We start from the raw sequence: 24640 nt of genomic DNA, 5'->3' as shown, positions 1-24640 counted from the left end.
GATGCTTTTAAAAAACAAAAAAACAATTAAAAAAAATACAAATTATCCTATATAGTGCTGGATTCAGGTACCCTTTAAAGGAATAATTTGTCATTTGGGGAAATACACTCATTCACTTTCTTGCCAAGAGTTAGATGAGAATATTGACACCACTTTCATTTGTGTATGTTAAGTACAGAGTTGGAGCCTGGAGGTGATTAGCTTAGCTTATCATAAAGACTGGAAGCAGGTAGCTAGCCTTTCTCTGTTCAAAGTTTGAAAGATCTGCTCACTAATTAACATGTTGGATCTCATCTGTTTAATTCATACATTAACTATTTTTTGGCAAACAGCAGAGACGCTGCACAGAAGTGTGGTGCGGATAGATAAACTGTTCTTTGCTAAGAAATACAGCACACAATTTCCCTAAAACCACACAAAACACCAACAAGATACAGTGTGTTAATTAGTAAGCTTTAGAGGCGCTGGTAGATGGATTTTTAAACTTTGAAAGCAGACACGCTAGCCTATTCCTAAGATAATCATCTTCTGGCTCCAGCTCCATACTTACAGCAATTGTTTGACATTTTGACGTAATTTAACTTTAATTATTTAACTTTCTGTTAATATAAGGCTAGAGCCAGCAGCCAGTTAGCTAAGCTTAGCTTAGCGCAAAGACTGAAAGCATGGGGAAACAGCTAGCCTGGCTCTGTCCAAAGGTAACAAAATCTGCCTACCAGCACCTCTAAAGCTCACTGATTGAAACGTTATATCTTTATATTGTTCGTTTAATCTGTACTAAAACCGAAGTGTAAACATTACAATTTATAACATCATATTATTTTATTTATATACATAAAGCGATCCAAAGTCATCTTTGTTTTCTTTATACTTGTGGCTGTTTGCCTGCTGTGACTACCACACTGAATTTATTTACCACAACATCAATGAAAACAAGTAAAGTGTAACTGTCCTCCGATGCTAGCCTGTGGCCTATTTTCATGACCTATTTTATTTAAAAACATGAATGCATTTCTACACCAGACTGAAGTCTTGGTGTAATTGTGGGTTGCAGACTCATCCTTTCGGTCTCTCTTTTTTGTTTCTCTCTGTTCTACTTCATTATCCAACAACTAATTAAACCAGAGGGATTTTGCTCAGATGTAGAAACCTTTAGCTTGGATCTAGCTTGGTCTATCAAATGCTACGTTACTGTAGCCTGGGGAAATGAAAAATCACAAAATCACAGGCTAAAAAAGTATCTGGCAAAATCCCTCACTGACTGGAATCAGAATAATTAGAGTTTGTGAAAGATCGATTTGGGTGGTTTTGCCTTTGAATTGGGTAATTGGATAAAGTACTGCATAGTTGCATGATTTATGATGATGGCATTGCTGCTGGTTATCTCACTGTTGGAGGAAAGTCAGGTTGTTTTAGCTTTCAGAGTGTCTGATGTGCTAATGTCTCCCATCAGATCAGCATCACAGTGGTCGAGGCCCGGCAGCTGATAGGCCTCAACATGGACCCTGTGGTGTGTGTGGAGATCGGAGACGAAAAGAAGTACACGTCTATGAAGGAGTCCACCAACTGCCCATACTACAATGAGGTGAGACCTTTTAAACTTTAAAAATGTATCCTGCAAGAAGGCAATGGACACATTTGTATGTAATATAAACTAACTTCCTCTTTACCACTAAATGTCAGCTTCAGCTTTACTTTCAGTAAGTGAGAGCAGGTGTTTCTCAACATGAAGACATCAGTCAGTACCTTACCTCCTGCTCTCCTGCAACCAAACAGATTTCTGGAAAAATGCAACACCAACATGCACAAAGTAAAATGCAATGTAGAGGCTGTCAGTGCTCTCTTTGATGGTTGAATGCTGTAATGATTTATTGGCTTTAAAATACTTCATATGACACTCTTAACTAGACAGTTCTTGCCAGCTCTTATGTTCCTGAACAGTAGGAAGCGTTGGTAGTGGTGAAGGTCATGCAGAGCTCAGCCTCTGAGTTGTGTCCTGCAGGGAGTGGAAGTGACAGTTTGTCTGCTATCGATTTTTCCTGTTTGTCTGAAAATCCCCTGTGGAATCCAGAGTGATCAAGTTAATAGTCCTTCAAACTTTCTCTCCTTGTAGCCAGACCCTCCACTTTGTTCAGAGTTAAGTGCTATTTCATATAGCTTCACAGCTCTCAAGAATAATCATCTGAAATGTAGTGCTGTAGTGGGAAACTACAATCATCTCTGATAATACGGCAAAAACTACGTCATCATCATGAGAAATATAATGTCATTCAATTTCACTTGTTGCTATTTGGGTTAGAAGGACATGGTTTTGAGGAAGAAGTGACTGACCTACTTACAATATAGGTTATTAAGTTTATATGGTGTCTTTTTAAAGTGAAAATATTCTACAAAAGTACTCATGAGTCACCCCATTTCACCATTTTTTCCCATGTTACTCATTTTATCCTCATTTATACTTCTGTGTTGAGATCATAGGAGGAGGATGGATTACTGTACAAGCCTACCAGGCACAGGCCCAGCGGCCAAAAAACACAAGGGGCCCCAAAGCCACAGCACCTGTTTGAGTGGCTGTTATTAACATTTCTTATTGGAAAGTCTAAGAGCTCAGTTAAATCTAGGGATTTTCTGATCATTTTTTAAAAATTGCTCCTAATCCTTTGATATTGAATATCGTACAGTACAGAGTCTGATCTAATGTTTATATTTATCATATTTTTGTTCGTTTTCTCCTGCATAATACTTAAGCAGAATAGTTCTGCTTAGGTTATGAATAACCTGCAAAATACTACAGAAAAAGATGCTAAACAGTCGTGAATGACATAGGGGTGTTGGGGTGGCTGCTCTATAATACGTCCGTGGTTGAGATGTTACCTGCAGCAGTAACAGTTCTGTAGAGTCTGGCTGTCCTTACAGTGGGACAACGAGTGCCCCGTGACTCCTTGTCTCTGGTGCCAGCAAACACTAACTATAAAAAAGTGAGGAAAATACAATCTCATGAGACAAATCCGAGTTCTTGTGTTGTCTGCGTGCCCTACTTCGCACCTGCCTGTAGTAGAGTTGCACATAAGCTGCAATATTGCTGTACCAATACACCTGAAGACACTTACAGCAAAGGTATGGAATAACTTTGATGTACTTGCATCAGCCAGAGCTGTGATGTGGCTTCAACATCAGCTGATCTCCTGTGAGGCTGACCTGATAATGAAAAGATCATGATCACATTTCAGTTCATTCCTGCAGGTCTTTAGTTGAACTCTGCATTGATATCTTCTGAACTTCAAAGTTATCTAGAAACAATGGTTTTGGCACATTTTACGCCCAGAGCAAATCTGAAAGAAAAATGTGTTATCCAGTAATGTAAGTGAATACATTTTAATGAGCAAACGTTGTCTCTACTCTCTGCAGTATTTTGTCTTTGACTTCCACGTCCCTCCTGATGTCATGTTTGATAAGATCATCAAGCTCTCAGTAAGTAATCCATACCTCAAAAGTACACACTGCAGTACCGCTAAACAAACTGTTACCACCCACTTTTTCACTCTATGGTACATGTTTGGGACATGTGTTGTGAACATTACCTTATTTAAAATTTATACTTACACTTTAGTTAGATTTTAGAGCACTTTGCTGCATAATTGTGTGTTAATGAGGAAAAACTGAACGTTTTGAAGATGATATAACTCCTTAATACTTAGTGCAGAGAAGAGTAGATATCACTGCTCTTTAGTATGTATAGATAAGTGTGAATACATTAAAATATATTTGTGGTTATTGCATTCATTAGGTTAATTAATGACCTGAGAGAGTAAGTGGTTATGTTTAATGTAAAATAAGGGAGAGATTATGCAGCCCTTGTTTAACATAAAGTCCATAGCCATCCATTTCCCGTGACACTCACACTTTTGAAATATTTATTTCCTTTTCCAATTCAATAGTGAATTTTTCAGAGTTTAATCTTTATTTTAATATTTAATTCTCAATTCTGTCTGTATAGGTTATTCACTCTAAAAATCTTCTTCGGAGTGGGACCTTGGTGGGAACCTTTAAGATGGATGTCGGGACTGTTTACTCTCAGCCTGGTAAACTACAAGCTGCAGCTCTGATATTAATCCAATAACTGATCATAACATACACGCATAGTCCCTAAACGTGTCTTGTATAAGTTCATTTTTAAGTTTCATGATCAAATATTAGTGTGCAATGTCCTTTTGAAAATTAAAATACATTTTGTCTTTTGTTTATTGTGAAATGAGAATGTATTTAGTAAAAGCTGTTAGTTGACTAATTGATTGACATCTATCCCAGAACATCAGTTTTACCACAAGTGGGCCATCCTGTCTGATCCTGATGACATAACAGCAGGGTGTAAAGGATATATAAAATGTGACATCGCTGTTGTCGGGAAGGGTGACAACATCAAGACCCCACACAAGGCTAACGAGACAGATGAAGATGACATAGAGGGGTAAACAGCTGTTACTGATGAGCCCGTTTCAGATTAAACTGATTTTGAAGAATACTGTGGTCAACTAAAATTCCCATTTTACTTGTGGAAAGTGACATAATAAATGTTACAGTATATGTGCAAATTATTCCATATAAAAGACTGACATTTTAACAGTGTTTTGTTTTTTTATGAGTGGTTTTCTTCATTTCAAATATTTATTTTTTCTAGTATCGCTTATAAGAAGTTTAAAAATATTTAAATATTTGATGACTTTGACATACAGTGGTGAATCGTGCTAAGTATTTTATACCAAAACAGTGTTATAGTTGCAAAGATTACTGGACATTCTCAAAAACATATATACTATACTAATAATCACCCAGTATCTTTAGGAAGCTTTTTCCATGCTGTACTTTCCTTAAATGTAATCAATAACTCCACAATCCTGTCTCTGAGTTTTCGTGCTGCTGTTTGTTTCCAGGAACCTCCTGCTCCCAGAGGGAATCCCAGCAGAGAGGCAGTGGGCAAGGTTTTATGTGAAGATCTACCGCGCTGAGGGACTTCCTAAAATGAACACCAGCATCATGGCTAATGTGAAGAAGGCCTTCATAGGAGAGAACAGAGACCTGGTGGACCCCTACGTTCAAGTGCAGTTTGCTGGGCAGAAAGTAACTCCCTCCACATCCTGCAATCCTCTTATTCTTTGCTAGTTTCTAGCTGTTGTTGTAACTGACCCAGGGGATTAATACTGCTCCCAAAATACTGTATGTGGCTATGGGTGCAAATGTTTTTAAGTGTATAATACTTACATGCCCATATGTATATTGAAAGGGTTATTAGTTGTAGTGCTCCTCTTGTCCATACTGGCTGCAAAGAGATCCCTTCCCAAAGTGATTTCAGTGTAAGTGATTGGGAACAATTACAGCAAACAAAAACTGTTATAATGTACATATGGGCATGTGAATATTAAAAAAATGTTCACCTGTTTCTTAAAGCAATCCACATTTACTCATTTCATCACATTTAAGTTCTCCCAATTTGCTGTTGGTCAGATGGAGCCTATGAAGTAGAATAGTTCCTCTAAAGTTTATATTATTAAAACAATAGTATCAGCTACTATAACATAAGGACTAGAGCCACGTAACAGACCACTACAAATGTATTGTTCTTTCTAACTGGGACTTATTCCTTCATGTGTCTCCAGGGGAAAACTTCAGTCCAGAAGAGCAGTTATGAACCAATCTGGAACGAGCAGGTCATCTTCACTGAGTTGTTCCCTCCACTCTGCAAACGCATGAAGGTCCAGATACGAGACTCGGATAAGGTCAACGACGTTGCCATAGGAACCCACTTTATTGACCTACGCAAGATCTCAAATGATGGTGACAAAGGTTGGTCAAAAGATACACAGTTTGTCTTATTAGCGTTGGTTGTCAGGCACGTTTATTAGTCAGTCTTAACTAGTAATACTACTAGTAATTAGCTGTGCTACAGTAGATTGAACCAAATGACCCACCTGACCCTTTGCTAATGGCTGTATGAATTTACTGGATGACATTCAAATTGACTTGCAGTCAATACATACATTAGCAAATATTAAACCAAAGTACAAGATCCATTATGAAGAAATTTGCGAATTTCCGGAGAGTTTCTTTTTATAAATAGAGGAAAAGTGGTGAGCGTGACCAGTGATTTTTCATCATGACTGATCATACAATCACAAGTACAACCTTACAGAAACTCAAACATTATAAACTTAGAAAGGAAAGAAAACACAGTCATGGTAATGTCCACACTGTTTCATTTACAAGTGATCTCTGCTAAATGAATGGCAACAACACATCAATGAGCTTAAAACAATAGTCCATTATATAATAATCTCTAGTCTTTTAAGAATTCAAATCTAAAGTTCAGCAAGATTTGTGGACCATTTATTAAAGATATGGACTTTAAACTCCAATAAGGACTGTGAAACTGTCTTTTCTGTAAGCATTGTGTTTGTCTGGCGAATATGTTAATGATTTGTCCACTCTTTGGCTTTTTGTTTGTTTGTTTGTTTGTTTATTTTTCTGACTTTTTCTGTTTTTGATGGGCAGGGATGGGAAGGTGTAGAGTTTGATGCACTGGATGTAGATATTTTGAAATACCTTAAATAGAATTGTCAAAAAAAAAAAAGAACAATCGTCTAATATTGAAATATTGAAGAAATTGTAAATTACCACATCATCTCCTCCTTCTCCAGGGTTCCTGCCCACACTGGGTCCAGCTTGGGCCAACATGTACGGTTCCACCCGTCAGTATACTCTGATGGACGAGCACCAGGACCTGAATGAGGGTCTTGGAGAAGGCGTGTCCTTCAGAGCCCGTCTCCTGCTCTCCATTGCTGTGGAGATCCTGGACACCTCTTCACCTGAGATCATAAGCTCCACCGAGGTGCAGGTAGAGACTGTCTCCAACATCTCAGAGGTGAGAAGCCCTGACTGACTTTATGTGATGGAAGTACTCATTACTCGTAAATTCCTTCACATAAAATGTCCCTCCAACTTCATCACTGAAAACAAACTGATCTGATAAAACAGTCAGCTATTCGGCCACTTGGCTGTTATGGTGTAAATGTTTCCCCCTGGGAACTGCAGTCATTCATGCCAGCACGAGTCTGTGCCAGTTGTCAAGTACATTGCTTTGAAGGAGAGACAGATTACTAATTTACGGATATAACACTAATCAAAGAAATGCTCTAAATGGGCTCATTTATCTTCCCTCTAAATAATAAACTTGTCATCTATAACACAAAGTAAAATGTGTTCATCAATGCTTTTGGATCCTTTGAACCGCCACCTTAACGTGGTGGAGGGGTTTGAGTACCCGAATGACCCTGGGAGCTATGTTGTCTGGGGCTTTATGCCCCTGGTAGGGTCACCCATGGCAAACAGGTCCAGGGTGACGGGTCAGACTAAGAGCGGTTCAGAAGCCCCCTATGAATTGTCAATCAAGGCCAGTTACGCCGCCCGGATTGGCGCTACCGGGGCCCCACCCTGGAGCCAGGCCTGGGGTGGGTGCTCGACGGCGAGCGCCTGGTGGCCGGGCCTTTCCCCACGGGGCCCGGCCGGGCACAGCCCGAAGGAGCGACGCGGGGCCGTCCTCCCGTGGACCCACCACCCGCAGGAGGATCCGTAAGGGGCCGGTGCAGAGAGATCTGGGCGGCAGTCGAAGGCAGGAGCTTCGGCGACCAGATCTCCGGACACAGAAACTGGCTCTAGGGACATGGAATGTCACTTCGCTGGGGGGGAAGGAGCCTGAGCTTGTGCGGGAGGTTGAGCGTTACCGGCTAGATATAGTCGGCCTCGCCTCCACGCACAGCCTGGGCTCTGGAACCCGTCTCCTCGAGAGGGGCTGGACGCTCCATTTCTCTGGCGTTGCCTGCGGGGAGAGGCGGCAGGCTGGTGTGGGCCTGCTCATAGCCCCACAGCTCAGCCGTCACGTGTTGGAGTTTACCCCGGTGAACGAGAGGGTCGCGTCCCTCCGCCTCCGGGTGGGGGACAGGTCTCTCACTGTTGTGGCGGCCTATGGGCCGAACGGCAGTGCAGAGTACCAGGCCTTCTTGGGGTCCCTGGGAGGGGTACTAGATAGTGCACCGCCCGGGACTCCGTTGTTCTACTGGGGACTTCAACGCCCACGTGGGCAAAGCGACAGTGACACCTGGAGAGGGGTAATCGGAAGGAACGGCCCCCCTGATCTGAACCCAAGCGGTGTTCAGTTGTTGGACTTCTGTGCTAGTTGCAGTTTGTCCATAACTAACACCATGTTCAAGCACAAGGGTGTCCATCAGTGCACGTGGCACCAGGACACCCTAGGCCGGAGGTCGATGATCGACTTTGTTGTCGTATCATCTGACCTCCGGCCGCGTGTCTTGGACACTCGGGTGAAGAGAGGGGCAGAGCTGTCAACCGATCACCACCTGGTGGTGAGTTGGATCCGCTGGCAGGGGAGGAAGCCGGACAGACTTGGCAGGCCCAAGCGTATCGTGAGGGTCTGCTGGGAACGTCTGGCGGAGCCCTCTGTCAGCAGGGTCTACAACTCACACCTCCGGAGAGCTTCTCCCAGATCCCGGGAGGCTGGGGACATTGAGTCCGAGTGGACCATGTTTTCCACCTCCATTGTCGATGCGGCGGCTCGTAGCTGTGGTCGCAAGGTTTCTGGTGCCTGTCGCGCGGCAATCCCGAACCCGGTGGTGGACGCCGGAAGTAAGGGATGCCGTCAGGCTGAAGAAGGAGTCCTATCGGGCCTTGTTGGCTCGTGGGACTCCCGAGGCAGCTGACAGGTACCGGCAGGCTAAGCGTGCTGCAGCCCGGCGGTCACAGAGGCAAAAACTCAGGATTGGGAGAGGTTCGAGAGGCCATGGAGGAGGACTATCGGTCGGCCTCAAAGAAATTCTGGCAAACCGTCCGGACGGCTCAGGAGGGGGAAGCAGTGCTTCACCAACACCGTACGGTGCGGGTGGAGAGCTGTTGACCTCGACTGGGGATGTTGTCGGACGGTGGAAGGAATACTTTGAGGATCTCCTCAATCCCGCTGTCACGTCTTCCGAAGAGGAAGCGGAGGCTGGGGACCGGAGGCGGACTCATCCATCACCCTGGCCGAAGTCACTGAGGTTGTTGGCAAGCTCCTTGGTGGCAAGGCTTCAGGGGTGGATGAGATCCGTCCTGAGTATCTTAAGTCTCTGGATGTTGTGGGACTGTCTTGGCTGACACGTCTCTGCAACATCGCGTGGCGGTCTGGGACAGTGCCTCTGGACTGGCAGACCGGGGTGGTGGTCCCTCTGTATAAGAAGGGGACCGGAGGGTGTGTTCCAATCACAGAGGGATCACACTTCTCAGCCTCCCCGGTAAGGTCTACTCCAGGGTACTGGAGAGGAGAATTCGTCCGATAGTTGAACCTCGGATTCAGGAGGAGCAGAGTGGTTTTCGTCCCGGTCGTGGAACACTGGACCAGCTCTATACTCTCCATCGGGTGCTCGAGGGTTCATGGGAGTTTGCCCAACCAGTCCACATGTGCTTTGTGGATCTGGAGAAGGCATTCGACCGTGTGCCCCGGGGCGCTTTGTGGGGAGTGCTCTGGGAGTATGGGGTCCGGGGCCCTTTGCTAAGGGCTGTCCGGTCCCTGTATAACCGGAGCAGGAGCTGTGTTCGCATTGCCGGCAGTAAGTCAGACCTGTTCCCGGTGCATGTTGGACTCCGCCAGGGCTGCCCTTTGTCACCGGTTCTGTTCATAATTTATATGGACAGAATTTCTAGGCGCAGTCAGGGGCCGGAGGGAGTCCGGTTTGGGAACCACAGGATCTCATCTCTGCTGTTTGCAGATGATGTCGTTCTGATGGCTTCTTCAAACCAGGACCTGCAGCATGCACTGGGACGGTTTGCAGCCGAGTGTGAAGCAGCTGGGATGAGAATCAGCTCTTCCAAATCTGAGGCCATGGTTCTTGACCGGAAAAAGGTGGTTTGCTCTCTTCGGGTAGGTGGGGAGTCCTTGCCTCAAGTGGAGGAGTTCAAGTATCTCGGGGTCTTGTTCACGAGTGAGGGACGGATGGAGCGTGAGATTGACAGGCGGATCGGTACAGCGTCTGCAGTGATGCGGGCACTGTATCGGACCGTTGTGGTGAAGAAGGAGCTGAGTCGAAGGACAAAGCTCTCGATCTACCGGTCAATCTACGCTCCTGCCCTCACCTATGGTCATGAGCTCTGGGTAGTGACCGAAAGGACAAGATCGCGGATACAAGCGGCCGAAATGGGCTTCCTCCGCCGAGTGGCTGGGCGCTCCCTTAGAGATAGGGTGAGGAGCTCAGTCACACGGGGGGAGCTCGGAGTAGAGCCGCTGCTCCTCCACGTCGAGAGGAGCCAGCTGAGGTGGCTAGGGCATCTGATCCGGATGCCTCCTGGACGCCTCCCTCGGGAGGTGTTCTGGGCATGTCCCACCGGGAGGCGGCCCCGGGGAAGACCCAGGACACGCTGGAGGGACTATGTCTCTCGGCTGGCCTGGGAACGCCTCGGGATCCCGCCGGAGGAGCTGGAGGAAGTGTCTGGAGCGAAGGAAGTCTGGGAGTCCCTGCTTAGACTGCTGCCCCCGCGACCCGGCCCCGGATAAGCGGAAGAAAATGGATGGATGGATGGAACACTAATCAAAGAAATGCTCTAAATGGGCTCATTTATCTTCCCTCTAAATAATAAACTTGTCATCTATAACACAAAGTAAAATGTGTTCATCAATGCTTTTGGATCCTTCACAGGAAAGTGCATTTGTTTTCTGAGAATAGGAAAGGATTTCATTTCTGAGAATAGGAAAGGATGCCAATAACCGACTTTGGAGGTGTAACAGAAAAAAAATGTGTCTTTCAAACCCGGAAGATTGCGAGTCGGCTGTGGTCCATATATGGCAGTCAAATCTGTTCTTAGAGACTAATCCCGATATAAGCCAAAAATCAGTGCCAAGATCAAAGACGGTTCTGTTAATGCTAGACTTCAGCTAGTACAGTTTAAGGTCATGTGTCACATTAATTTTTCAGACCAGACTTAATAGGATCTCCCTATTGATTTGTGACATCTTGTCTGGGCTTGATCTAAAGTTAAAAAAGTTTGGGAAGAAATAATACATTTTTCACTTAATATAATTATTTATTGATTATATCAGAAAACAGAATGACTGGGCTGCAACTAAGTAGTGTATGTTTATTTATGGGCCTCGCTTGGGTGTGGCTAAATGTGCAGTTTATTTGAACTACCCTTTAAATCATCATAGACAATTTACGGACAATTTCAGCCTGTATGGACATTTCTGTCGCCGATATGAACACGGGATATACAGCATATCTAGGCATGCATGGACAATTATTTGCTACTCTGGCAACCTTACTTGGTTTTGTCTTGTTTTGTCTTTGTCTTTTTTATTGTTTGTATATACTTCTTCTAATAATAATAATAATCAATGCCTCGTATGGAGCATCGGTGCCACATTTGGGACAGTATACTGGGTGTCATTCAGACTGAGTCTGGCATGAGTCCGACAACCATTTGTACTGGGTTTAGGCCGCTTTGGGCCAAGCTGTATTGGCTACGTGGGAGGCATTGTGATGAACTGCTACAAATAATACTTTTTAAAAGAATAATGATATTAAATATTTTATATTTTAATAACAACCACATGAATGAATAAAACACATCATTTACATATGTAATGTATAAATTAAGTGGCTCAGTAATTCAGAGAGTAGGCAGGTAGATTTTATGTGTGTAGTGTATTACAGAAAAGAGCAGCTGCAATTATTCTTCCACAGACTCTAATAAAGTTTCACTTTATCTTTAATGACCTTCTCCTCACTCCATCAGAGCGCCACTGGGAAAATAGATGAGTTCTTCCTCTTTGGTTCCTTCCTGGAGGCCACCATGATCGACAGGAAGATTGGTGACAAACCAATAACTTTTGAAATCACGATAGGTAAATAAACATTTTCTTCATCTTGTTAACATTTACCTGCTCTCCACAGAGATATGTGACAGTGTACAAAAATTCAATAGCTACCGTAACCAAGTACACTCCATAACAATGTGGAATGTTCTGCCCGCTAACAGGTAACTATGGCAACCAGATAGATGGTGTAAGCAAGCCTTCATCAGCAAGGAAGAAGAAGAAAGATGGGGAGAATGATAAAGAGGAGAGCGAGCTCATCCAGAACTCCAGTGAGGACGAGACAGATGAGGACGGGGACCTGGTCTCTGTCTCCTCCACTCCTCTAATGAAGCCTGTCATCACCGACAGGTCAGGGGTCAAGGGTCACAGGGGCAAGGTCAAGGGTTCTTCAAAAGCAATATCTGATATATTGCTGATTTAGTTTCAGTATAATAAAAGGACAGACTAGCGTTTTTGAACTGACTGTTAAGTGCTTTACAATTATACAGAGATAGTAAAGTGAACCAGACTGCTGGCAATGATTAGCTGTATTAAGAGAGTAGTTGTGCAATCCTTTACACATCCAAACATATAGTTAAGTATGCAACAATTTAGGGTTTAACTATGGACCAAGTAATTTTGTTTGTACTTCACAGGAATTACTTCCATCTTCCCTACTTTGAAAAGAAGCCATGTGTCTACATCAAAAGCTGGTGGCAGGACCAGAGAAGACGACTTTACAACTCCAACATGATGGACAAGATCGCTGACAAGCTGGTCAGTATACACCTTCCTTCCCAATGTGCAAAGGTTAGCTCAGGTGGCTGGATCGGCTTAATTCTGATTTTCTGTAACAGATGATAACAAGAATAAGAATCTACAGCCATGCTAGCAGCTTTGTGAGGCTGTACTCAGGCACAGCAGTGCTTTGAACTAAATGCTAATGTCAGCATGCTAACATGCTCACAATGACAATATATATATAAGTACAGCTGAGGTTGACGGGAATGCCGGTTTTGCAGGTATCCAGTCATAAGCCAAAGTATTGGGGAAATTAAGATTTTGGTGATAATGGTGCTAAATGAAAAGTCAGAGGATCACCAAAGTTATTACAATTCATCCTGAGTGAAACACGAATGTCTGCACTAAATTCAATCAATCAGATAACTGTTGAGATATTTCACTCAGAACTACAGATGTCAACCTCATGGTGGCACTAGAATAAAAGTCAGGGGATCACCCAAGTCAGTAGGGTTCATCCTTTGGAGACCTTGAATGTCTGTAAAAAATTACATGGCAATCCATCCAATAGTTGTTGAGATATTTCAGACCGACTGATGTTGCCATCTTCAGAACCATGCTGCTAGCATGGCTAAAAAGTTTGGAAATAAAGCAAAATAATCCTTCAAAATAAACAATTCACAAAGTAGATTAAAAAATGATGACATATAAGGGATAGGAATAATACAAATATAAATTACATTGTTCTTATCAAAGATACATTATAAACTACATAGTAGATCGTATGTGTATGTAGATAAGGGGTATTTGTACAAGATGTTTTGGACATAAATCTGAGTACTAACAGCTAATTTTGTCCTAAGCGCCAGTATTTTTGTGTCCTAACAGGAAGAGGGTTTGAATGATGTTCAGGAGATCATTAAGACAGAGAAGGCTTTTCCAGAACGCAGACTCAGGGGAGTGCTGGAGGAGCTCAGCATCGGCTGCAGGCAAGCTACATAATAATAATCATTTGTCAAGGTCTTGTGTTAAAACTGGCATTGTGACTCAGTGGTCAGTAAAGATACAGAGAGTTTCTCCTGATGCAGAAAGCTATAAATCATGGTGAAAGACACACCATGCAGTGTCTTTATTGTTTTTACTTTCTCTTTATGTTCTTTTAGTTGTTTTGTGAAACTATTAGAGTTGTTCATCGCTAGCGTGTATAATGACAGTCTCTATGTTACTTTTAGATCACTGAAGAATAATATAAAATACTTAAACACAGAATTTATTCATAAGTATAGAGTCGAGCCTCTTTCGTGTTACATCCTCTGTATGTTCTGGTTATTTCCAGTCGGTTTGTGACTCTGGCTAACAAGGATATGAACCAGGCAGGCCGAACCAAACTGGATCGAGAACGGCTCAAGTCCTGCATGAGAGAGATGGTATGATTTATGTTTCTCAAATAGAGAATGAAGGAAGCGGCGTGAGTGATATATGGGAAGATGAAGCTGTGATTAATGGCTGTAATTAATCAATTTGTCTGCTGTTCAGTCACTAATCCCAGTGCTTTATTGAGTAAATAGTGTTGAGTCCCCTGTAAAGGCAAAACGAGGAAATAAATTTTGATTTCAAGAGGAAATGTAAAGTGTTCTGTAGAAAAACAAAAGCATTGTAAACTGGGTTGTAGTGGTGACTGATAATATGAATGAGATCCAGTGTTTGAACAGATATATGAATCAGAAGTATGTGTACATAACGCATACTGAGAAAGAAAAGAAATTACTATGTTGCATACTTGCCTGTAACTGCACTACACCACGGTGTGTGAGGGAATGTGAAAACTTGTTTTAACAAACTTGTTAAAAAAGAAATAATTTATGGTTGTAAAAAACTGATGTGAAAAGTAATGGATGTGTAGGGACAGCATAAAAAAGCAATTAGAAAATAGCAAGGTGTTGTGTTGTGTCAATAATTTCTGTATAGTTTTAAAATATGTTTCATATTTTGAAGAAAATCCACTTGCAGTTGGTTAAATTGAATATGAATAGACCCCTAACTATGATGTGTGCATGTATATACAATATGTATGCGTGTAAGGTGCAGTGCCCCTCTCTTAGTATGCTTCATCATCACTTATCATCTCTCCTCCTGCAGGACAGCATGGGCCAGCAGGCCAAGCAGATCCGGACTCAGGTGAAGAAAAACACAGTCAGAGACAAACTCAAGCTGGTGCAGAACTTCCTGCAGAAGCTCCGTTTCCTCGCTGACGAGGTACAGATTTAATCCTGTGTAACTTGTTTTTATTACTCTACTTCTATAGAAGACTATAGATTAATGCAGAATGAATATGCAGTATATAAACATTTTACAGTGTGTAAAAGTACATTAAGTTGTAATTGGGGAAATAACCTGGGGTAAGGAGAGCGCTGATCACCTATTAATCAATCCTGTATATTTATCTTGTTCAGCCTCAGCACAGCATCCCAGATGTTTTCATCTGGATGATGAGCAACAACAAACGCATCGCCTATGCCCGGATTCCTTCCAAAGACATTCTGTACTCCATAGTTGATGAGGAAACAGGAAAAGACTGCGGCAAAGTCAAAGCTGTCTTCCTCAAGGTACAATCTTCTCTTCCTGCTCCTCTCTTAGTCAAACACTGTTCGCTTGTCTCATTAAACACACTTTGCTGATCTTAAATCCAAGACCTCTAATAATTCTCATCACCAGTTAAGACTCAAACTTTTCCCTGTTAAAGGGGTTTTTTTGGGGGGGAGTTTTTCTTTAACCGAATCGAGGATCTAAGGACAGAGGGTCTCGTATGCTGTACAGATTGTAAAGCCCCTTGATGCAAATTTGTGATTTGTGATACTGGGCTATATAAATAAAAGTGACTTGACTTGAAACCGTGTAAGGTAAAGTTATACTTTGCTACTGACTGCACTGTGAGATAAGTAGTGGCGAATAGATACAAGATACAGTATTGACAAGTATTATGAAGAATAGGATTGTAAATCTATAACAGCTGCCTACAGAAAAAATCCATGATGTGGCTTCTTAATAGTTATGGATTGGGCCATGTTGCAACATTCTCTGCATAATGCTTAATAAGTGACTCACTGTAATAATACCAAAGAGAGTATGTAATGTATACTTTCCCTCCTGTGTTTTTCCCAACATTTTATTCATTTTAAATCATACTCTTCATAATTATTTTGCCCTCTTCTGTTGTAATCTGTGTCCACAGCTGCCTGGTAAGAAGGGCTTTGGTCATGCAGGCTGGACAGTTCAGGCTAAGCTGGAGTTGTATCTGTGGCTTGGCCTCAACAAGCAAAGGAAGGACTTCCTCAGTGGTCTGCCTAATGGTTTTGAAGAGATCAAAGCCGCTAAAATGGGCCCCGGTCTTCAGTCTGTCCCCCCCGTCAGCCTCGTCTACAACAGTGAGTACAGTTTAGCACAGCTGATCCAAAGTCACATCAGTTCTGTAAGTGGCAAACAACTTGACAGCCTACACTTCTTCACTTCAAGTAATGGTCACTGAAACATTAATATTTATTAAAGCTACACTTGCAGTGGAGGAATTATTATTAAAGTTCCTGTTCTGTAGTACAAATCTACATTACAGAGGGGTCTTGGACATAGAAACTGCTTTTTTAAAGTAGTTTTACGTTTCCTTCACTGGAATGTTTTTGTATTATTTTTTCTCTATTCACCATTAAGCTTGGCAAAGGTTTTCTCTTGATTTACCATTAAGTTTAAACTTTAAAATCAATTAGAGGCAAAACACACAAAAACAAACTCACTCAGAAGTAGACACTTGACTTGTATTGATCACTTTTACTTTGTGGTTCACTTTTCTAACTTCAATATAAGTTTGCTAACAAAGGGGATTGATTGTCAATTAATGTGATGCGTGTGTGTTTGTTTGTTTGTGTGTGTGTACGTGTGTTCGTGTGTCGATCCAACAGTGAAGCAGGTGTTTCAGCTGAGAGCACACATGTACCAGGCCCGCAGTCTGTTTGCTGCTGACAGCAGCGGCCTTTCAGATCCCTTCGCTCGGGTCTTCTTCTCCACACACAGCCAGGTTACTGAGGTAGGACCATGAATGTGTGTATATGTATAAACTCTGTGTGTGTGTGTGTGTGTGTGTGTGTGTGTGTGTGTGTTTGTATCGATTATGTATAATCTGAGTTGATATGTGTGTGCTGCAGGTCCTGAGCGAGACTCTTTGCCCTACATGGGACCAGCTGCTGGTGTTTGACGATGTGGAGCTGTTTGGGGAAGCCAGTGAGCTGAGAGACGACCCACCAATCATTGTAGTTGAAATCTATGACCAGGACACTGTGGTAGGATCTTACTCTATGTGAATTAATGGATGTATCATGGAGGGACTGATTAATAGATGCTTATAAATGCTTGTTAAAAAGGATTTAGTTTGTGCTAATAAAAGTGCTTTGCTTCTGCTTCCCTCATGTTCTGACTGTCTGATCACCCTTGTTTCACCCTGTCGGCCTTGCTCTGGCCTTGCTCGTGCTGTTCTGGCTAAATAGAGTGTGAAAGTCTGTGATGAATTAGAAGTTCTAATAGCTACTGATAGCTGTTAACTGATGTAGCATGAATTGTTTGGTTCATCTACCTGCTGATGAACTCTGGAAAAGTTTAGGAAAAACTTGCATAAACCTCCTCCACTTTTCCTCTCTCAATTTGTAACAGCAATAGCTGCAGGAGCATTAATGGTTGTAGTAGTAGCAGTGGTGCAGTATAGACAATCTGCCTTCCACTACTCACCCACAAAACAAAGAAAGTTTAAAAAAAATGCTCATGTAGATAACTATTTAATGAGTACACCTCTTTTTGTTCTATTACACTTTAATCTTTAGTCAGTGTGTTTATTTGTGTTATATTAGACTGGGTTTTTGCTGTTCACAAGCTTTCCTTCTCAAACTCCACATTTTTGTAACCTTCGACCACTTTGACAAATACTGACATCAATCGGCTGCTGTGGAAACTGCACCTCCCGCACCCATGTCTAACTCCCTTCCCTTGTCCCCTGACTGTCTCGACTGCCTGCTGTAAAAATATGGTGTTCAGGGGAAGGCAGAGTTCATAGGTCGAACGTTTGCGAAGCCCACCATCAAGATGTGTGACGAGTACTACGGCCCCCCGAGGTTCCCACCACAGCTGGAGTACTACCAGGTTTATAGAGGGAACTTCACTGCCGGGGAACTGCTGGCTGCCTTTGAGCTGCTACAGGTAACATATACAAGAACACACATACATAAGCACATGCAAATTAATGAATGCTTTTACATATGCATGGACACACACAACTCCATAGGATCTCCTTCTTGAGAGATTGCATGTCACCTCTGTACAGTTATATTAACGAGAACAAGAGGGGTGAAAAAGGGAGAATCATTAAAGTTACCCTGTGGTGCCTTTAATGATGTGGAGCATGGAAAAAATATTAAAAATAGGGTTTTTCATTCTCTCTGCCAAGCATGTCTCTCCATGTAAAGTTCATCTCTTACTCTTTGCCTGTTTGCACAATGCACAATGCATTCCGATTTCTTTCATCGCCCAACCTGCATCATCACATGCTCCTTTTACTTGTTTTTTTTAATCACTATGCATTTCTTCTTGCCCTTTCCTCCTTTAAATATTTATATCTCCATTTTCTCCCTTCCTCTGCCACTGTGTCACCACCCTTCCCTTCCATCCACTAACATATTCATTTTTTCTCCTTTCCCCTGTGAAATATCCATTTTGCCTCTCTCTCTCCTTCCTGTGCCTCCTCCTGCTGCCTACAGATACCTTTCGATGAGGAGGCAATTAGGCGAGCTCTGATCGCTGTCCATAACTTTGCTGTTCCTCAAATAAAGGTGCTTTTTTTTCATTCTCTCTTTTCATCCCACTTTGTCTTACTCTTTGGTTACTCTGTTGTCAGTGTTTGTACTGACAACAGACTGACTGACTCTTTTATCTCTACCAACATGACATTAACCTCTGCCTTCTCTTCACTCCTTCAAAGTTGTCACACTAAGCAAAGAAAGACTTAATACAAATATTAAGACTGTAGGAAAGAAATCTAGTATGGTCCACAAAGCAGAAAACACAGAAGCATTGTGACCTGTTACTCTCACGTTTACTTCCCCTCTCTCCTACTTAATTAGATTGGTCAAGGAGGGAGGACCGATCTTCCTCCCCTTGAAGGGCCGACAGACTCGGAGCGTGGACCCATTCTGCCTGTGCCGTTGGGCATCCGACCCGTCCTAAGTCGCTACCGCATAGAGGTGAGATTTTAGCCACCAGCTCTGTCTTTGAGCTCTAGAGATCCCCTTCCCCTACTGCTGTTTTTTTTCTCTGGTTCAGGTTTTGTTCTGGGGCTTAAGGGACCTGAAGAGGATTAACCTGGCCCAGGTGGATCGGCCCCGTGTGGACATAGAGTGTGCAGGTAGAGGTGTGCAGTCTGTCCTCATCCAGAACTACAAGAAAAACCCCAACTTCAGCACCCTGGTTAAATGGTTTGAGGTGGTAAGTACAGCTTCCATTTGATATTTAGGCCATTTCAAAGGTGGATCTTAGATATTACATCCAGCTCCTTGCAACAAACATGAAACCTGACTTGAAATTGGTCTGGTTGTCTTCACTTTACTGAAATCTTTTGGACAAGTGTAACTTATTGCAAGAGGAATACGTAGGCATGATGTTAAATTCTCCCTTTACGTCATTTCACCAACTCCATGTCTTAATTTTGTCCTCAGGACCTTCCAGAGAATGAGCTTCTCCACCCTCCTCTCAACATCCGGGTGGTGGACTGCCGGGCATTCGGCCGGTACATCCTGGTGGGGTCCCATGCTGTCACCAGCCTGAGACGTTTCATCTACAGCACTCCAGACAAGACCTCCAACAACTGGGCCACTGCAGGTGCTAACACTAAAGTGAAGGATTATATTGATCTTGTTGTGATATAATATATTATTGTTAGTGAGGAGCCTACTAACTGTGGGATTTCGTTTGTATGTTAGTAGCACTGTGTTTCAATTGCCAGGTGAAAAAAAGACTTTGACGATGAGTTGCATGATCTGTCCTTTAAAAAGAGAGCTAACTGCAGTCGCATACAGTATTCTCTGATGAAGGCTTCCAGCTGAAACGCATCAGCAGTTTTGTCAGTCCATTAGTTGGAAATGAAATTCAGCAAAATGATCAAGACGTCCTTTGTCCTGGTTTTGTTTTGGGGAATCAAACACATATTCAGTAGTTAATGAGGAGCCTATTAACTGTGGCATTTTGTAAGTTTGTTTTGAAAAAGCCCTGTGTTTCTATTGCCAGGTTTGAAAAAATGGCAACTTTGAAATGTTTTTCAGAAATTACGAAAGCAGCTTTACTTTTAGCTCTACTTGTATGCATTCTTTAGTTTATTTATTTTATTGTATTTATTTTATAAACCCAAGAATTGAAGAATACTTGACCATTACAGGATGGTGTAATATCTGTACATATTAATGTTTACCAATGCATTGCCATTAACGAAGAAAGCCTTGCATTTGATTGGCATTACATTTATACATTTTACACTCAGTCAGGCTTTATAATCTTCATATATCTTTAATATTTCAAATATAAACAGCAATGAATAGCAAATTCATTTAAACCATGTAGAGGACATTCTTTTGTTGACTTCTTTGTCAGTTCTGGGTTTCCTTTCTTAAAAAATACCTGTGAGTCCTCACCAAACATGGGTTAAACAATGTCTGCAAATAATTTTTAGACTTTGTTTTAACCTTTTCAAAATGCCCGTTGGACGGGGCTCCTGGAAGGTTTGGACAATAACAGGATATTGTACGTTGAGGAAGGTTAAAACAAACTTTAACAATTACATTTAAATACTTCTGATCCAGCTCTCTGGTCGCTAAAGAATGAATGTTCGTTCTTTATTAACTTTGCTGATTTCTCTGCTTGCTCTCTGCCCTGACCTCTTTTCCTGCCTGTATCCTCTTTCCATCTGTTATCATTTCTCTCTCTTGCATGTCCTTGGCTCTCCTGTCCTCTCCTGCCACCTGCTGTCTTTGCCCTTTGGCCTCGCTCCAGCTAAGCTAATGAATGGCTACATGGTCCTTGCCAATGGTGGCTCCCAGCCTCGCTCCTCACCCAGCCTTTCCTCCCGCACCCTCTCTCGCCCCGCAGGTGACATCATCGTCAACATGGACACCGAGCCTCCGGTCCGAAAGATGGACACAGTCGTTAAGTTAGACGCTGTAAGCTTTTCTTTGAGTTCATGCACTGTAGACCATTGCCTGCTCATTTCTATTGTATAATGTGTGTGTTTATATATGTAAATGGTGAGAATAGTATCACTGCTTTATGTCTAGTCCTTTTTACCTGCCTCTGTAATATGTGCCGCTCTTACCTGCACTATCCGTTGTGTGTATTAATCCTTGTGTTGTTTTATGTAACGTCCCCTATCATAGACGTCTGACGCTGTTGTAAAAGTTGGTATGGTAAGTAATTGTTCCTTTAGTGATTTGGCATTGAAAATATGGGCTAAAGTTAACTGGTGCCTCATCATGAATAAAAACTGAGCTACTAAGAATCACTCAACTGTGATTCTGTTTAACAGACTGAGGAGGAGAGTGACAAAGAGAAAAAGAAGAAGAAGAAGAAAAAGAAGGGAGGGGTGGAGGAAGAGGATGAGACAGATGAGAGAGTGCTGGACTGGTGGTCCAAATATTTTGCTTCAATAGAGACGCTGAAGGAGGTTTGTCTATTCTATTCTAGTCTACACTATTTACATCTACACATGTTGTTGTTAGTCTCATAGGATTGCCCTCACACTTGAAGTCCTATTAGACTTTCTTGCCTGGTTTTCCAGACCCTCAGAGCCCAGGAGGCGGCTCAGGCAGAGGCGGAGGAGAGAGAGGACCTGGAGATAGCTGCAGAGGCAGCAGGTATTGAACCCCACCAAATCAGCCAGGCTGCCTGCCCGTGTGCCTAAATGTCTGCTGCTTTGATTTCTTTTAAATAGATATGTCACCAATATTGGATTTTAAGTTGTGATTCTCCAAGTGTAGACATATTCCTGACTCTTTTCACTTAGTTTTTAGGATTATTTAAATAATAATTCTCAGTTGTTTATTTATTTTGAGTTGATAGCCCTCAGGATGGAGAAAATGCATTTATGTTATAACTTATAACTTGTTTTGTCAACTGCACTTCCTGAGATGACAGAGAGAAATTCATGAGCTATACTTATAGCCATAAGACCCTCATTTCATTCCCACACATTCCTTCGAGATCCTCTGAAATCACTCCCTATTTACTATATAGTGCACTATATTTACCATCCTCCATTTTATTTGATATACAGTACGGTATGTACTACATACTACTCATTACTGTTGTAGTATTTAGTATACTAAAATATCAACCAAATATCACCATTTACCATTTTATACTAACAGGAAATGTTACAGTACATGTGAAGTTGGATGTAAATCAAACTGCAACTTCGGAATTTGACAATTTTTTAAGATTTAATACAAAAAATATTGTTTTCCAAGATTTTTTTATTTAATTTTTTCCAGCCATGAGATGTTCCTCCATTTCATTTGTGCATTGAATTATGGGAGAATAGTGTCCATAAACAGCACACTCAAAAATCATCAATCAATCATCAATGCAGTCTGCTTTGAGTATACTTTATTTTGTTACTTTTCTAGTATGAACGCACAAAATACTAAAAACCTGCTAAGAATCAGTATGTAATATGGATTTGGGATAACATCAATCTGTTAACAATCCCCAAATGCATCGCGTCACATTTTATAGATGCAAAACTTACAGCTGTCAGTAATGACTCAAAATGATGAGGATTCATAAATATCTGAAATCTCAATTTACTGCTCACTATAGAATAAACTACTGAGTGTTAATTATAAAGGGCATAGTGAATGAGTGAATGCAGGAGTGATTTCGGACTGTAACTTATTGAGCTTTTGTCTGAGATGTGAGTTCTGGTACAAAGCATCTTCGACTCCTCCCATGGATTCATCCTTCATCCATGCTTTGACCATAAGTCAAACATTTTCACATTCATGACCATTTCCTACATTAGCATGACCTCCCAGCTCTGCTCTACACATGAAAGTTGGCTGATAACAGACTCACTGAATTAATCTACATCTGCGCTAACATGCTAACATACATTTTAATTACATAAAAACATAAATTATTTACTGTTATAGTGTAATCCATGCAGCATGTGTAGCATAAGAATAAATATAATTTTCAAATTCAATCAGACTTTGATATGAACTGCAAACAATTGAGAAGATGGTCGACATGTGTTTGTTACATAGTTGTAAAATTTAAGCTACATTTCCCAGGAACCCCAGTGGTCTCTGTTGTCAAGATGAACTTTGGCAGCATGTGACTGTCAGTCTTCTCACTGACCATCTTTTTTGGGAATCTCAAAATATAATTATTTATTGATAACATGCTACATAACACTTTTAAATAACATGTTTCTATAAATTACCTTCCAACATTTTCTTGTTTTCATCCTTAAAGAGTAACTTAACACCAGGCTGAAAAGCAGTGTTTTGCGGTCCTCTCTGGTTTAAGTCTGTTTCACCTCTACACCAGCTGGGCGTGGTCAGAAGTGTACTTTTTCTTGCACCTGTAACCACACCCAACATCGATGCAGCAAGGTGAGAAGTTAAATCAGTGGAAGTCACCTAAAAAAAAAATTTCAGGTGGTGTTAAGTTACTCTTCAAGACAAATTAATTAAATATTGTGTGGTGTTTTTGGTTCTTGGAGTGCCTTTCGAGTGTTCAAGAACATTTGACTACATTTACAACATGATTTCAGGGAAACTTAACTCCCCTGATAAACAGACCTGTCAGCTTTCATGTTGAATGTAGTGCTGTGTGCAACCCTGCCACCCCTCTTCATGACTCCAACCCTACTTTGTCCACGTCCACTTCCACTCATCCCTCCAATCAGATATAAAACCCGATGACCTTCTTGTGAAAGGCTCCAAGACAAAGGAAAAGAGCAAAGAGAAGAAGAGCTCCAAGGACAAGAAGAAGGGTCAGGCTGCAGACGGCTCGGAGAAACGACCGGCTAAAGCAAAAGTAGACGAGCTGTTGGTGAGTATGTTGTTCACATTCAGACAAAAATGAACCAGCACACAGTAATATACATGCAGATACAAACACTTAATGTGTTTGTTGATATGCAGGTGTACAACAAGGAGCTGGAGAGTGAGTATGGCAACTTTGAAGACTGGCTCCACACTTTCAACTTGTACAGAGGAAAGGCTGGGGATGACGACGAACATGCTCTGGATGATGACAGGATTGTTGGCAGATTCAAGGTGGGAAAACACTGGGTAAAAACAAGTACGTCCCCAACCTACGCTAGCAGAAAATAAGTCGCAGAGCAAAAATACACTTATTTTTTAACCTGTTGTTTTTTCTGTGACCCAGGGATCCTTGTGTATGTACAAGCTACCTCTGTCTGAGGAGATCACAAGAGAGGCAGGATTTGATCCTAATATGGGCATGTTCCAGAGCATTCCACATAATGATCCAATAAATGTCCTTGTCCGTGTCTATGTGGTCAGGGTGAGTGACCTCCTTACCATTTTAATCTATACTGCAGTTAAACTCTAAACACATAGTAAACCGAATCAAATAAATATCCTCTCTGATTTTGCTCTATTCTATTTTCCTCTACCTCAGGCTACAGATCTTCATCCTGCTGATATCAATGGGAAGGCTGATCCATACATTGTCATCAAGCTGGGCAAGTCAGAGGTCAAGGACAAAGAGAACTACATCTCCAAACAGCTCAATCCTGTATTTGGCAAGTAAGTTGAGAGAAAACTACTCTTCATTTAGTTTCAGTTCCTTGTCATATGTTGTCAGCGAAGGAGAAAAGTCTTTTTTCCCCACTTGACATATTTGTCAAGTGGGGACAAAATCCAAGTAATATTTGTGTTTTCTTAACTGATCAAAATT

General features: G+C 41.9%; 1 protein-coding gene across 7 annotated transcripts in view; it reads left to right on the top strand.

Moving 5' to 3' along the window:
- otofa (otoferlin a) overlaps window positions 1-24640 on the top strand; it is an 83758-nt gene that overhangs the window by 47093 nt on the left and 12025 nt on the right. For 3 of the 7 annotated variants that reach the window (XM_044169346.1, XM_044169349.1, XM_044169345.1), the window contains 30 exons: window positions 1454-1585; window positions 3409-3471; window positions 3998-4082; window positions 4309-4468; window positions 4932-5118; window positions 5655-5841; window positions 6693-6916; window positions 11830-11938; window positions 12073-12259; window positions 12547-12667; window positions 13520-13620; window positions 13968-14058; window positions 14771-14887; window positions 15085-15237; window positions 15864-16056; window positions 16585-16709; window positions 16828-16962; window positions 17708-17869; window positions 18427-18498; window positions 18790-18909; window positions 18989-19150; window positions 19381-19543; window positions 20708-20874; window positions 21088-21117; window positions 21237-21374; window positions 21489-21564; window positions 23622-23767; window positions 23860-23994; window positions 24107-24244; window positions 24362-24489. In XM_044169346.1, the coding sequence (XP_044025281.1) occupies window positions 1454-1585; window positions 3409-3471; window positions 3998-4082; window positions 4309-4468; window positions 4932-5118; window positions 5655-5841; window positions 6693-6916; window positions 11830-11938; window positions 12073-12259; window positions 12547-12667; window positions 13520-13620; window positions 13968-14058; window positions 14771-14887; window positions 15085-15237; window positions 15864-16056; window positions 16585-16709; window positions 16828-16962; window positions 17708-17869; window positions 18427-18498; window positions 18790-18909; window positions 18989-19150; window positions 19381-19543; window positions 20708-20874; window positions 21088-21117; window positions 21237-21374; window positions 21489-21564; window positions 23622-23767; window positions 23860-23994; window positions 24107-24244; window positions 24362-24489 (4007 nt within the window). The remainder of the gene's footprint in view (window positions 1-1453; window positions 1586-3408; window positions 3472-3997; window positions 4083-4308; window positions 4469-4931; window positions 5119-5654; window positions 5842-6692; window positions 6917-11829; window positions 11939-12072; window positions 12260-12546; window positions 12668-13519; window positions 13621-13967; window positions 14059-14770; window positions 14888-15084; window positions 15238-15863; window positions 16057-16584; window positions 16710-16827; window positions 16963-17707; window positions 17870-18426; window positions 18499-18789; window positions 18910-18988; window positions 19151-19380; window positions 19544-20707; window positions 20875-21087; window positions 21118-21236; window positions 21375-21488; window positions 21565-23621; window positions 23768-23859; window positions 23995-24106; window positions 24245-24361; window positions 24490-24640) is intronic. The other 4 variants (XM_044169347.1, XM_044169351.1, XM_044169350.1 and 1 more) reach the window with 2 other exon arrangements.

The sequence above is a fragment of the Siniperca chuatsi genome, linkage group LG16 (genome assembly GCF_020085105.1).
Source record: "Siniperca chuatsi isolate FFG_IHB_CAS linkage group LG16, ASM2008510v1, whole genome shotgun sequence".
Classification (NCBI taxonomy): domain Eukaryota; kingdom Metazoa; phylum Chordata; class Actinopteri; order Centrarchiformes; family Sinipercidae; genus Siniperca; species Siniperca chuatsi.
Note: the sequence above shows the minus strand (reverse complement) of the source record. Positions and strands in the feature narration are given on the sequence as shown.